Source organism: Moschus berezovskii, chromosome 27 (assembly GCF_049115385.1).
Source record: "Moschus berezovskii isolate FMDL1 chromosome 27, NW_MosBer_1.0, whole genome shotgun sequence".
Taxonomy (NCBI): Eukaryota; Metazoa; Chordata; class Mammalia; order Artiodactyla; family Moschidae; genus Moschus; species Moschus berezovskii.
The window spans coordinates 38,192,105-38,206,168 of record NC_142486.1 but is presented as its reverse complement, the minus strand read 5'-3'; the positions used below and the strand labels follow the sequence as shown (position 1 = coordinate 38,206,168).

The 14,064-nt window shown below is 48.8% G+C and overlaps 1 protein-coding gene across 1 annotated transcript in view; it reads right to left on the bottom strand.

The window, feature by feature from the left end:
- LOC129545083 (ectonucleotide pyrophosphatase/phosphodiesterase family member 7-like) overlaps window positions 1-13,604 on the bottom strand; it is a 35,365-nt gene extending 21,761 nt beyond the window's left edge. Inside the window, exon 1 of the mRNA XM_055408883.2 lies at window positions 13,349-13,604. Coding sequence (XP_055264858.1) covers window positions 13,349-13,604 — 256 coding nt within the window. The remainder of the gene's footprint in view (window positions 1-13,348) is intronic.
- Window positions 13,605-14,064: the final 460 nt, after the last annotated feature.

Below are 14,064 nucleotides of genomic sequence, written 5' to 3'. Positions count from 1 at the left end.
CCAATTCTCTCTTTCTTAAAGTTTGAACCAAAAGATACAGTAACTAATCAGCTGGTGGTAGGCTCTGCTGTCTCCCACAGTGAACCAGGAGTGAAAAGAGAAAGGTGGTCACGAGTGAGGGAAGCAGAGACAAGACAGCCCAAGGGGCAGATAAGAGAGACCACAGGGCTTCTGAGAGCCAGAGGAGGAAGTTCGGTTTCTACAGCTGCAGTTTCTATTCCCCAGTTGCCTCTAATTTGGTTCCCATGATCGTGAGTTTGCCTGTGAGGAGCCTTGCCTCGCGGTCCCTTTCCTTGTGCTAGCATGAATGGATTTCTGTTTCTCACAGCTGTTACTTCCTGATGTGGTTGACAGTAGGGCTGTGCCTCATTCATTTTGGTGTCTCCCTGGCACAAAGCGTAGACCTTTGCCCATAGTAGGCATTCAACAAATGTTTGTTGGATTTAATTGAACAAATTCCCTCCCACCCTCTGCCCCAGTAGTAGACGGCCAGTACTAACTGAACAAGTAGGAAGCAGACCTTGATTTAGTCCAAACTCAATTTGGGAAAAAAGTTACTGTAGTGGGATGAAAATAAGCCTATAAAGAATAGTTAAAATCATTAACTAAGCCTATAAAATAAACCTTTAGTGGAATTAAAATAAAATGCATAACTTAATATATTCAATAAGAGCATCCCCCTGCCCCCAAGGGGCTTCCCAGGTGGCGCTAGTGGTGAAGAACCCTCCTGGCAATGCAGGAGACATAAGAGACGTGGGTTCAATCCCTGGGTCAGGAAAATCCCCTGGAGGAGGGCATGGCAACCCACTTCAGTATTTTTGCCTGGAGAATCCCCTGGACAGAGGAGACTGGCAGGCTACAGTTGCCAAGAGTCGGACACAACTGAAGGGATTCATCATGCATGCATACCTCCACACATTTGCTCTATTCCTACCACAAGTTTTCAGGTGCAACAGTAACTATCTGTCAATAGATTTTATGGCCATAGACTCACTTTGTCATGAGTTCATTTATTAACAATATTTTAAGGACCTACTGGGCTTCGCTGGTAGCTCAGTTGGTTAAGAATCTGCCTGCAATGCAGGAGACCCCGGTTTGATTCCTGGGTAGGGAAGATTCCCTGGATAAGGGATAGGCTACCCACTTCAGTATTCTTGGGCTTCCCTTGTGGCTCAGCTGGTAAAGAATTCGCCTGTAACGTGGGAGACCTGGGTTGGGAAGATCCCTTGGAGAAGGGAAAGACTACCCACTCCAGTGTTCTGGCCTGGAGAATTCCGTGGACTGTATAGTCCGTGGGGTTGTATAGAGTCGGACACGACTGAGCTACTTTCACTTTAAGGACCTACTGTGTGTCAGTCAGTAATTCCTTTGAACCAACCTACTATCTTAAGCTATAAACATATCTTCATTTTCCTCCCGATTTGTGGGGTCCAGTGCTTCGTTAAGTTCACATTCCCCAAACCAAAGAAGAAAGGTCTTCTTAACCAGCTGATATGAAATCAATGAGGAAGAACAGCTTTTAAATGAAGTCAATCAACCACCTTAAATCAACCCAGTGCTCCAGTCTGGAGCAGACAAGCTCAGTCAGACCTACAGCCAAGACACTGGTGGATAAACAACCCCCAGTGGGGCTCAAAACTACACTCAACCGAAGTCTACACACTCAGAGTGCTACATGGATAATCCACTGGACCTGTAATAAAATGGCTGGGGATGAGAACGGGTGGCTCATTGTACCATTTGAAATTTAAAACCTCATCAACTCCTGCTTACAGTCATGAGGCTTGACCCCAGCAGGGCACCCTACAACGGCAGCCCTTTTCTGGATGGGAAGTAAGACTCTAGTGTCCATTTTAGTAAACTGCTCTTTCTCATGTGTAAGTGCAGATGAAAAGTGCTGACTGCTTATTTTTTGGCATTGCTTTTTAATTATGACCATCAATAAATCATTCTATCTCTGAACAGGACTTGAGAATGGCCCAAAGGCAGAGGCACGATTCCTCAGGAAGTAGGCCAGCAGAGAACAGCTTTCTCACTCCCCACCTCTTCCTTTAATCCTCTGTCAGAAACAGAAACATTCTCTCTTCAAGAAGCTGGAAGCGGACAGCTGCACTTGCATTCCATCTGGGAACCCTGTTAGCACCCAGTTCTACCCTTGGCCTGCCTTACTGGCCACTTTCGCAGAAATGGGATCTGTCCTCTGTTCTGCATTTTTCCTCAGTTCATTTTCCCTTCTTACTGGTGGAGTGGCCTGAATGGTGCCCCCCTCCCTTCCTCAAGGATACGTCCGTATTCTTATTCTCAGAACTTATGAGTGCTGCCTTATTTGGGAACAGGGTTTTTGCAGATGTAATTCAATTCAGGATTTTGAGATGAGGAGATTAAAAAAACTGAGATCATGGCATCTGGTCCCATCACTTCATGGCAAATAGATACGTAAAAAGTGGAAAGAGTGGCAGATTTGCTTTTCTTGGGCTCCAAAATCACTGCGGATGGTGAACTGCAGCCACAAAATTAAAAAGATGCGTGCTCCTTGAAAGGGAAGCTCCTTGAAAGACAAACCTAGACAGCATATTGAAAAGCAGAGATATTACTTTGTCAACAAAGGTCTGTATAGTCAAAGCTATGATTTTTCCAGTAGTCACGTACAGATGGAACCATACATTGGACCATAAAGAAGGCTAAGCACCAAAAAGTTGATGCTTTCAAATTGTGGTGCTGGAGAAGACTCTTGAGAGTCCCTTGGACAGCAGAGCTCAAACTTGCCAATTCTAAAGGAAATCAATTCTGAATATTCATGGGAAGGACTGATGCTGAAGCTCCAATACTTTGGCCACCTAATGGGAAGAGCCAACTCATTGGAAAAGACCCTGGTGCTGGGAAAGATTGAGGGGAGGAGAAGCGGATGACAGAGGATGAGATGGTTGGAGGGCATCACTGATTCAATGGACTTGAGTTTGAGCAAACTCCGGGAGATAGCGAAGGACAGGGAAGACTGCATGGTACAGTCCATGGTGTTGAAAAGAGTTGGGCAGGACTTAGCGACTGAACCACTAAAACACTAAATGCAAAAGCAAGTGTCCTTATGAGAGGCAGAAGAGAAGAAGGCACAGATAGAAAAGGAGGAGGCAATGTGACCACAGAGGCAGAGATTGGAGTGAGGTGGCCACACACCCAGGAATGCAGGCAGCCATTAGAAGTGGAAGAGGTGAGGAAGCCTTCTCCCTTAGAGCCTCAGGAGAGGGCCTGGCCCATTGGCATCCTGATTTTGGACTTCTGGCCTCCAGACTGTCTGTTGCTTTAAGCAACACAGTGTACAGTACTTTGTTACAGCAGCCGCAGGAAACCAATACACCTGAGTCCTCAGTCTCAAGTGGTCCCAGCTTCTTCTCTCACTCAAGGCCTTGGGATCCTGAGCAGTCATGATTTTTTGCTTCACTGCTCTGGTGTTTTGGGTTACCCCTTCCTCTGTGTGATGTGTGGATCTGTGGCACTGGCAGCACCTGGGAGCTTGTTGTTGTGTAGTTGCTAAGTCATGTCTGACTCTTTGTGACCCAAGGGGCTGTAGCCTGCCAGGCTCCTCTGTCCATGGGATTTCCCAGGCAAGAATACTGGAGTGGGTTGCCATTTACTTCTCCGGGGAGTCTTCTTGACCCAGGGATCGAAACTGTGTCTCCTGAATTGGCAGGCGTGTTCTTTACCACTGAGCCACCTAGGAAGCGCAGATGATTCATTCACACGTTCAAATTTGAGAAGCTCTAGTAGAATAAACTGTATGGTGACAATCGGATCTCTTCTCTACCTGCAAGGATCCTAGTTTATTCATGTCAAATCTGTTAAATATGAAGTGGAGGGTTTGTAGATACAAACCAAACGCTTAGGATAGAATGGCATGCCAATGTGTTATGCATGCAGCGACATGATGTCTGAAACTTGCTTTAAAAGATTCAAGGAAGGAAAGAAGGAAGGATGAAAGAAAGGGCCTTGGGTGGGGACAGTGGAGGACAGGTGAGGCGAAATGTGGACACATTTTTGCAGCTCGGTGCTGGGTACACAGAGCTTCATTGTGAAATTCTCTCTACTTTTTCTGCAAATTGGAAATTTCCACAATGACAAGTTAGGAAATGCTTTGTTTTCCAAGCCATCCTTTATCTTTAGTTTTTTCCCCATGAATCCCATTTTTATCCTCTTGTAGAAATGGCTGGTGTTGGAGGGACACCTTTTCTATCTCATTCGATGGTTTTCTTTGCTTTGCTTCTTCATGTTTGTGGGTTTTGTTGGCTGTTAGGACGTTTTCGTCAGAGCGTTGTTTGCGGGGGAGCAGGATGGGAGCTGATGAAATTTATGGCGTCCTCTGACTGGGTTTCCAGCAACAGCTGGGCTTGTGTTGTTACCGGCAGCAGGGGTTTCATTTCCTTTCTCTTTTCCGACCTTCCCTACCTCTTTCGTTCAGTCTTTTTTGTCCACTGGCTACAGTATCACGTATGTGACCTTCGGGTCTCTGATTTACATATGATTTGCATATTACTTCTAGTTTGGGGTTTCTCAATTAGGGGGTGGTTTTCCCTCCTAAGGAACATCAGGCAATAAGAGAGGGATGTTGCTGAAATCTAGTGAGTAGAGGCCAGGGATGCTGCTAACCCTCTACAATGCACAGGACAGGCCACCCCCAAGACAAACAGTGATCTGGCCTCAAATATCAATAGCAGGACAATGAGGAACCCTGATCAAGTCTTAAAGATCAACCAAGTGGGGACTTTCCTGGTGATCCAGTGGTTAAGATTCTGCACTACCAATGCAGGGGGCCTGGGTTCAATCCCTGTGCAGGGAACTACATGCCTCAGCAAAGACTTGGCACACCAAAAAAAAAAAAAAGAAATCAACTGCCTTTGGCCACACTGTTTTTGCTCTGTCTCGTGAAGGAGAGGTGGACTCACGATTGACTGCAGTATCAGTGAGGAATGTTTACTCCTAGGTTGATTTTGGGATAGAATGTGATTGCTCATTTGTGCAAGTGGTGCCCTGCATGCCTCCAGAGGGCACCATCCGTATAATATTAATGAAAACAACCCCCTCAAAACTGTGCAGCACAGAGTCGACAAAGCCATAAGTGGTTGCTCCAGTTTTGGGGTTGCCCTGGTGGTTCTGGAACTGAGAGAGGCTTTTTATTCTGGCCCCCAGAGGCCCTGAGAATGCTGTCGAGTGTCCTTTCAAGAAAAGAGGAAATGTGGAACTGTGAGGACCTCACTTGCTTTATTCTAGACCTTCATTCCCTGGTGGTTCATATGGTAAAGAATCTGCCTGCAATGCAGGTGACCTGAGTTCAATCCTTGGGTCAGGAAGAGCCCCTGGAGAAGGGAATGGTTGCCCACTCCAGTATTCTTTCCTGGAGAATTCCATGGACAGAGGAGTCTGGCAGTCTATGGGGTCGCAAAGTGTCGTACATGACTGAGAGACTAACACTTTCACTTTTTCACTTTCTTCTCATTATAGAGCATCTTCTTTCGCCCCCGGGCCATATCCATTTAGATCTAAAATTGTCAGATTACAGTATTGTGGCTTTCATCTGAAATGTGGTGGTGTTAGCTTCTTGTTTTCAGTCAGTTCCTTGGGGGAGGAAATACATGCTGCCATAAGACTTCCTATCCACCCACTATTTGCTTGGCGGGATTTCCTTAGTTTCAGCAGCATAACTTAATCTTGCTGGTCCTCAATCACTTTGCAATAAAAACTGAGATTGCAGAAAATGTTCATTGTCATTACCAGTGATGGAGCAGTAAGTACAGGCTTCTGGAGAGAGGGAATTGTGTGATTTAAACTAGCGGAATGAGCTGCTCGCCCCCAGAGAATGGCTTTTCATTTCAGCAAGGTCTGAGGGAAACTATGACAGAGTTCAGAGACACGGAGGGACAGAGCTGGGAGGTGCGGTCACTGAATCCACTGGGCGCCCCTGCCCTGTGGACAGACCCATGGATGGAGTTGGGGTGTCTTGGGACTCGGTCTTGGGTCACTGACTGCAACCCCACATCCCCACACCATGGGGCCCGGGCTGGGTGGTAGATCCCTGAGGTTCATGCCAGTCCTTCTTCTGTTGCTTCTCCCTCTGATGACAGTCCCTGACTTTCCACTGGGGACCCATTAGTCCCCCATGGGTGACATGGTTTGTGTCAGGCTTGCCATTCCCCACCCTGACCTGGGTGTGGGCATGTGATTAGCATCATTCCATCCCCCTGGTCACAGAGGTTGGTTCTGAGAAGCAAACCGGTCCAGGGAGAGTCAATTTTGGGAATATGGGTTTGAACTGTGCTCCTCAAAAAAGATATTTTGGAGTCCTAAACCCCAGAGCTTCAGAATGTGACCTTATTTGGAAACAGGGTCATTGCAGAGGTGAGGTCATTAGACAGGAGGGTGTGCCCCTAATCCAAGTGACTGGTGTCCTAATGAGACAGCCACGTGAAGAGAGAGACGTAGGAAGAACTCCACAGGCTGGATGGAGGGCTGGAGGGGTGTACCTACAAGTCAAGGAATGCCAAAGATCGTGGGCAAACCACGAGAAGCTTGGAGGAGACAAAGGATTCCTACAGCTTTCAGAGAGTATCTCTCTTGTTCATTGTTCGGTTTCTAGGTTGTGTCTGACTCTGCGACCCTATGGGCTGCAGCATGCCTGTCCTTCACTATCACCCAGTTTGCTCAAATTCATGTTCATTGAATTGATGATACTATATCTAACCACCTGATCCTCTGTGGTCCCCCTCTGTTTTTGCCTTCAACCTTTCCCAGCATCAGGGTCATTCCCAGTGAGTCGGCTCTTTGCATCATATGGCCAAAATTTTGGAGCTTCAGCTCAGCATCAGTCCTTCCAATGAATATTCAGGGTTGATTTCCTTTAGGATGGACTGGTTTGATCTCCTAGCAGACCAAGGGACCCTCAAGAGTCTTCTCCAGCATCATAGTTTGAAAGCATCAATTCTTTGGTTCTCAGTCATCTTTATGGTCCAACTCTCATATATGTACAAGACTACTGGAAAAAAAAACATAGGTTTATTGTTCTGCTGACTGCTTGATTTCAAACTTCTGGCCTCTAGAGCCATGAAACAATAAATTTCTGTTGTTTTAAGCCACATGGTTTGGTGGTGCTTTGTTATGGCAGCCCTAGTACTTTCAAGTTAGCAGTCTTCCTCCTTCTCCTTCTTCAGAATCATCATCACCTTTGTCTAAGCAACAGAGAGGGTCTCCTATGGATGTAGAGACTGTGAAGTGGGGTAGTCCAGCCTCCACGATCAATCAGTGTGGCCTTTGGCCCTAGGGGATTAGACCGTAATTCTGGGACTTTCTGGGGCTCCATGCTGGGGCACCATCTGCTATTACCTGTCACCTTTCCACAAAGACCAGTGCTCCTCCCCGGTTGTCTGAGCCCCGTCCATGGCCTACTCATGATAGGCAGAATTAAGATGGCCTCAGGATTGACGCCCCAGATATGCACGCTTGTAGAATTCCCTTCCCTTGCTCATGGGTGGGACCTGCGCCTGGCTTCTAACCAGTGGACATGGAAAAGTTGAAGGGATTTTGCAAAGATAACTAAGGGCCCTAACCAGTTGACTCTGAGTTAATCCAGAGGTGATTATCCTCACTGGGCCTGACCGCAGCAGGTGCGCTCTTAGCAGAGAGTCCGGAGGGGATCCTCTCCTACTGGCCTTGAAGGAGCAAGCTGCCTGGGTTCTGCAGCTGTGGGAAAAGGAAGTCTTCTAACAACTGCATAAGCTTGGGAGAGGACCCCGAGCCTCAGATGAGACCACCCCAGCTGGCATCTTGACTGCAGCCTTGTGAGACCCTGAGCAGAGGACTAAAGTCAACTGTGCTCAGAGTCCTGACCATGGGACCTGAGGGAAAATAAATGGGTGTTGTCCTAAGCTGCTAAGTTTGTGTGGCTGTTATGCAGCCATAGAAAACGAATGTGGCATTACATTTAAAGTCACGGTCAGGTGCTGTGGCCAAGACTGCTGGGTGTGTGTGTGTGTGTGTGTGTGTGTGTTCAAGGAGGCGGGTGATGATGAAAGGAGCAGGGTGGAGGCAGGTGGAAAGAACAAAACTACCTTGGAGGAAGCAATAGCCCTTCTGATGAGAGAGGGAAGCAGCTTGATCAACATGCAGCCCTGCCCAGTGCCCAGCTCTGCAGGGCTGGAGGGAGAATGTTACCCAGGTCTTAGGAGCCTCCATCCTGCCCAGATGTCCCACTTGCAGGTGGTGCTGGGGGCAAATACTTGGAGGAAAAACACACCCTTTGTAAGGATGCAAAGATCTGACATGGAGTGATGATGAGGTGGGATATTTTAAATTAATAACCAGCTTTGTTTTTAAAATCCTCTCTCCTGGGGTTTGCCTGGTAGTCCAGTGGCTAAGGCTCCATGCACCCATCTCAGGGACCCTGAGTTCAATCCCTGGTTAGGGAACTAGGTCCCACATGCCGCATCCAAGAGTTCGCATGCTGCCACAAAAGATCCTGCATGCTGCAGTGAGTATCAAAGATCCCATGTGCTGCAACTGAGACCCGACGCAGTCAAAGAAATATTAAAAAAAAAAAACTTCTCTCCTTTAGTCTTTCCTTCATTAAAGCAGTCAGGATTTCTGTTTTCATGTCCTGAGGAAAGGATCCCATGGGAGAAAGTGGAGAAATCAGAGACTCCTTTTGGCTTTGGGGTTTCACATACTAAGCCTCTTATGGGAGCCATGGAGGAGTTGAGGTGTAGAGAAAGGTTTGAGGGGGACACACGGGAGTAAGAACAAATCTCTCCTGTCTGATTTCCTGAGAAAGGAAGCCCAGAGGAAGAAGGATCGCCAAGGAAGGGGCTCCTTGTCCTTGACTCTGGTGGAGTTCCAGTGAGAAGGAAGCGAAACCTCCCAAAAGATGTGTGGAGTTTGGGAGCAGAGTGGGTGGGAGCCCGGGACTGTGTGTCAAGCGCTGCAAAGAGGGCCAGACTCTGGAGACACGTTAGTGGGAAGCTGGCCATCGTCTACCCTGCCTGGCTCCACAGGAATGCTCCAACAGTATTTGTCAGTTGACAGGATGAATACAGCCCTAACAAACTCTTCCAGGAAGACTTTCTTCACCAGCATCAGGACAACTGGTGAGGGATCCTAGGTCTGGGATGAGGGTCCAGATACCACACACCTGACAGCCCCAGGCACGAGGAGGCTCTGCTGCTAGGAGCTCTGACCTCACCAGGCAAGTCAGCTACGTCTCATGCCTGGGCCACGGCCTCTCCTTGCCATGCGCTGCCTGCCTGGGACTCCTTGGTCCCTAATCTCTTGTCCTCTGTCTGGGAAGCTTGGAGGAGTGGTTGCTTGCCTTTTTGGGCTTCGTGGAGCTCCTGTGGGAGCAGCTGCCGGTGCAGCTGAGCTGAGCAGCAGGACAGCAGCATCGTCTCCCCACCCCTCTCCTGACTTAACTAGCCCTGAGGTGTTCATAAGAACTCCAGTTAATTAGTCGTTGGGCCCAGAGAGCCCCTTTCATCATACTTTGTGTCAGGCCTACCCCCTGGAATCTGAAGAGGTCTTTGGGTGCTGGCAACACCAATTTTTATCCATTATTTTTTCTATCACGGATGATCCCTTTCCACACTGGAGTCAGACAGAGGTCGGCTTGAGCTCAGCTCACGAAGACAGATGCTGGTGCTTTTGCTGGGTCCAGGGTGGCCTCTGTGTCGTTAACACAATGTATTCAGGATGTCTCCCTGCTGCCTGGGAGCTCTGAGGATGTGCAACATTCAAAGCTGTTTGGGATGACTACTTAGTTAGAAGGAAGAGCACCAGACGGCTGTAGGCATGCTAAAGGCAGGGAGAGAGGACCAGTGTCTGGGACCATCCAGGGCTGAGTTCAAGTCCTGCTTTGCCCCTCAGCAGAAGGTCTGCTGTGGGACCTCAGGAAAGATTTGTACATTCATGGGCCTCGGATATCTCACCTGTTCTGACTTTTTATTACTGCTTTGAGAGTTGAAGGATATGGTGATTGTGGTACTTGCTGAGCATTTTTGTAAGCCAGGTTGTGGTTCAGTGACTTAAGACAGAGGTGTTCAGCTGAGGCCCAATTTGTCCCCTGGGGGTATTGGGCAATGTTTGAGACATTCTTGGTTGTCACAATGGGAGGAAGAGACACTCCTGGCACCTAGATGATGGAGACCAGGGATCTGCCCGACAACCCACACTGCACAGGACAGTCCCCACCACAGAGGACCGTCTGGTCCCAAATGCCAACAGTGCTGAGGCTGCAAAACCTGTTTTAAGGCAGTGATTTGTTCACCACCTCAATAAATGGCAGGTTGATTATCAATAAGAAGGATAGAAGAACATGCTTTTTTCTATAAAGTGGTGAATTTATGTATATAGGCTCTTTGTAGACCTACAGTACTTTATAGGCAATACATACACGTGGTCCAAGATCTAAAAGGTACGCAGAATGTACAGTCCAAAGTCTCCCTTCCACTCTGTCCCCTTCCTGGAGGAATCGGTGTTACCAGTTCCTTGTTTATTTCTTTAGAGGTTCTCTGTGCATCTATAAGCAACTCTATGTACATGGACACACACATAAGCACACAGATATGCACGCTACGCATATTCTTTGCATCTTGCTTTTGTCACTTAATCCATCTCAGAGATAACTTCCTTCCAGGCACAAAAAGCTTCCTCAGTTTTTCTTAGTTAAAAAAAAAATTAAAAGAAAAGTATTTTTGGCTGTGCTGCGCAGCCTGTGGAATCCTTAGTTCCCTGACCAGGGATTGATCCTGCACCCCTTGCAGCGGAAGTGCAGAGTCCCAACCACTGGACTGCCGGGGAAACCCCTCTCAGTTTTTCTTTTAAAGGTGACGGAGTATGCCATTCTATGCATGTCCAGTATTGTATTTGGCCACTCCCCTCTGGATGGATAGGTTGTTTCTATTTTCTTTCACTGTTGCAAACTAATGTAATGAATAACTTTGTATGTGTATCATTTTCCACAAGCAAATTAGTAATGGTGGGATAGAGTCCTGCAAGTGGAATTGCCAAATAAGAAAGTTTGTGTGTTTGTAATGTGTGAGATGTTGCTAAATTACCCTCTGCTGAAGTGGTAAGGTTTCCATTTCCTGCTGGCAGTAGTGTTGGGGTGATTTTGTGATTTAAAAACATTTGCTGTCACCGTGTGTGTCATCTCATCCACAGCCTTCTGGGGGTCAGTACAGGTGAGCGTGCCTTACAGTATTCTGTGCCCCGTGTATTCTCAGCGCTCAGGGACCCAGAGGGAGATCTTTTAAGTGTTATGAAGTTAATGCCGCTGGGAAGTAGAAAGAAGTGCTCTTTTGTTCCTGCTTCCTGGTGCTAATAGTTCCCAAATGACTTGCGTCTGGAAGAGTTTACATGTAGGAAAACCCCTCTCAGCAAATCTCCCTCTGAGTGGTTGCTCAGCTTTATTTTTCGAGTTTCTGATTCAAGGGTCCCTTTGAGAGTTGGGTGGAAGTCCCAGTAAAAAGGCACCAGCAGTTTGCCCATCATGTCAGAGGTTCCCAGAGCTGCCCTTGGACCCCAGTAAGTGCTTCTCTGAGTGTGTGTGTGGGGGTGAGGTTCACATTACTAACACCCCTCCCTGCCCTGAGAGAGAGGTCTGCCGATTCCCAGTTCAGAACGAGCAGAACCAGTTCTGTGTGTCCAGGGCCACCCTGGTTCCTAGTCTGACTTCTCTCTTTCCAGTTTCTGACCAAGTGGCTGGTCAGTTACTCAGCCTTGTGGAGTTGTTGTTTTCTCACCTGTGGATCAGGGACAACACTTGCTTTGCAGTGTTGTCCTGGAGATACCCAAGGTAAAACCTGTGGCACAGAGCCCGACATCAGGCTCACATTTGAAACGGAAGCTACTGTTAGTCTGATTACAGAGGAGCCCTTCACATCCTGACTGCCTCCTTCTCTGCCTCTGGTTTAGACTGGAATCTCTTTGCTTAGTGGCAACTGGCATTCTGGATCCATCACGTTCCTTCTTGTCACAGAGACCTCGTACATGATGTTCCCTCTGCCTGGAACACTTCCTTCCTCTGGACTCCCGAGGTCTCTTTCTTTTTGTCTATGTTTGGCTATGCTGAGTCTTCGTTGCTGTGCAGGCTTCTCACTGTGGTGGCTTTCCTTGCTGTGGCGCACGGGCTCTGGAGACCCCGGGCTTCCGTGGTTGTGGCACGTGGGCTCAGGAGTTGCGGCCCCCTGGCTCTCGGGCACGGGCTCAGTAGTTGTGGTGCATGGGCTTAGTTGCTCTGCGGCCTGGGGGATCTTCCTGGACCCGGGATTGAGCCCGTGTCTCCTGCATTGGCCAGCAAGCTTTTTACCACTGAGCCACCAGGGAAGCATGCAGGGTTTTTGGTCTTCCTTGCAGGGCTTCCTTGTGGGCTCTTTAATTGAAGCATACAAACTCTTAGTCGCAGCATGTGGGATCTAGTTCTCTGACAAGGGATCAAAGCCAGGCCTTTTGCATTGGGAGCACTGAGCCACCGGATGACCAGAAAAGTCCCCCATTGTCTCTTTCACTGGCAGCTCAACTGCCATCTTCTTCCAAGAGCCCTTCCCTGTCTCTCTGATTTAAGTCCATTTGCCCTTGCTGTCTTCTCCCAGAGAGGTTGTCCTCTACTGTCCTGGTGCCTCTCTGACTTGTAATGACATCTATTAGTGTGTTTACTTCTCTGATGTCTGTCTCTCCCATTGACCCACACGCTCCAGGTGAGCTGGAGGGACCAGCTTGGGCAAGACCCCGAGGCGGGTGGGGACTGGTTGGAGGCATGTGCAGGGGGCCTTTGTGATCTATAGGGAGGCTTGTGAGAGGAAGAGAGATGAGAGAGGCTCGGAGAGAGCGGGTCAGGGGCCAGGCTATGGGGACCTTCTGGGTCACTGAGAGACAAAATTTAACTTCTCTTCAAAGATCATACATGTCCCTCCAGTGCACCAGCATTAAGCAGGGGAGCTACCTGATCTAATTGATTATTTTAGGCTTTAATACTTTATTATTCTCCATAAAAGTCTTTTAATGATTTACTGTATATAAGATCACCAGCCACGATATGAAAGGCAGGGTGGAGGGTAGGGTGGGCCTAGGGCATCGGGGAGATGCCTTTGGAGGCTGCAGCTGTGGTCTGCATCCTGTCTGCAGGCCATGGGTTCTGGAAACAACCCTGTGCATCCCCGAGTATGCCAAGCTAGCACTTCTTCCAGGGAAGTAATCCCAAGTTGCGTGGGCTGCCTCAGTCTCCCCAGAGGTGACAGAGAAGCAGCTCTCTGTTTCAGGGAATGGTGGATGCCAGGCTTCTGCCGGCACAGTGGCCTGGCTGCGGGGCAGAGCTTACCTGAGATGGTGGTGAAGTGGGACGGGGAGGTCATGGTCACGAAGGGCGGCGTGAGGTACTTGGCCTTGACGCCCTCCTGGGCCAGGCGGTCCATGTTGGGGGTGTCCACGTCCTGGTCGTAGTCCCAGCGGAACCCGTCGAAGGAGATGAGCAGCAGCTTGCGGAAGCTCTTCGTCCTGGGGATGGGGTGGCTGCCGGCCCAGCCCAGCAGGACGGGCAGCAGCAGCAGCAGCGCAAGGGCCCGGGGCCCTGTCATGTCTCAGCGCCTCCCACGCTCTCACTGCCAGGGCCACAGCCTGCTCCCATTTTCTCCCTTTTTTTATCTGCGGTTGAGCAAAGTCCGCGTTGATAATTCTGCCCCAGCTCTGTTGTGGACCAGAATACCTGGAGCCTAACGAGATGGCACGTGTCTGACGTGATGGAAGAGCTCTGGAGGCGGGCGGTGGTGGTGGTGCAGCACTGCTGCCCTTGATGCTGGGGCCCCGTGCACTCTAAGATGGTGAAAGGCATGCTCAGCATTGTGTGTATCTTACCGTGGTATGAAAAGGCAAACCACGTGAAATGTTTTGGACGCGTACAGATTCCACTGTTGTGAACATTTGGAGAGCAAATTAGGCTGGTGCTGTCCTTCACTTGATACAGCCTGTTTTTATAGGGAAAGCAAATTACTGTTCGTTATGAAAACAGCCACCGTGGGTTGCGTGCCCACGAGGTCT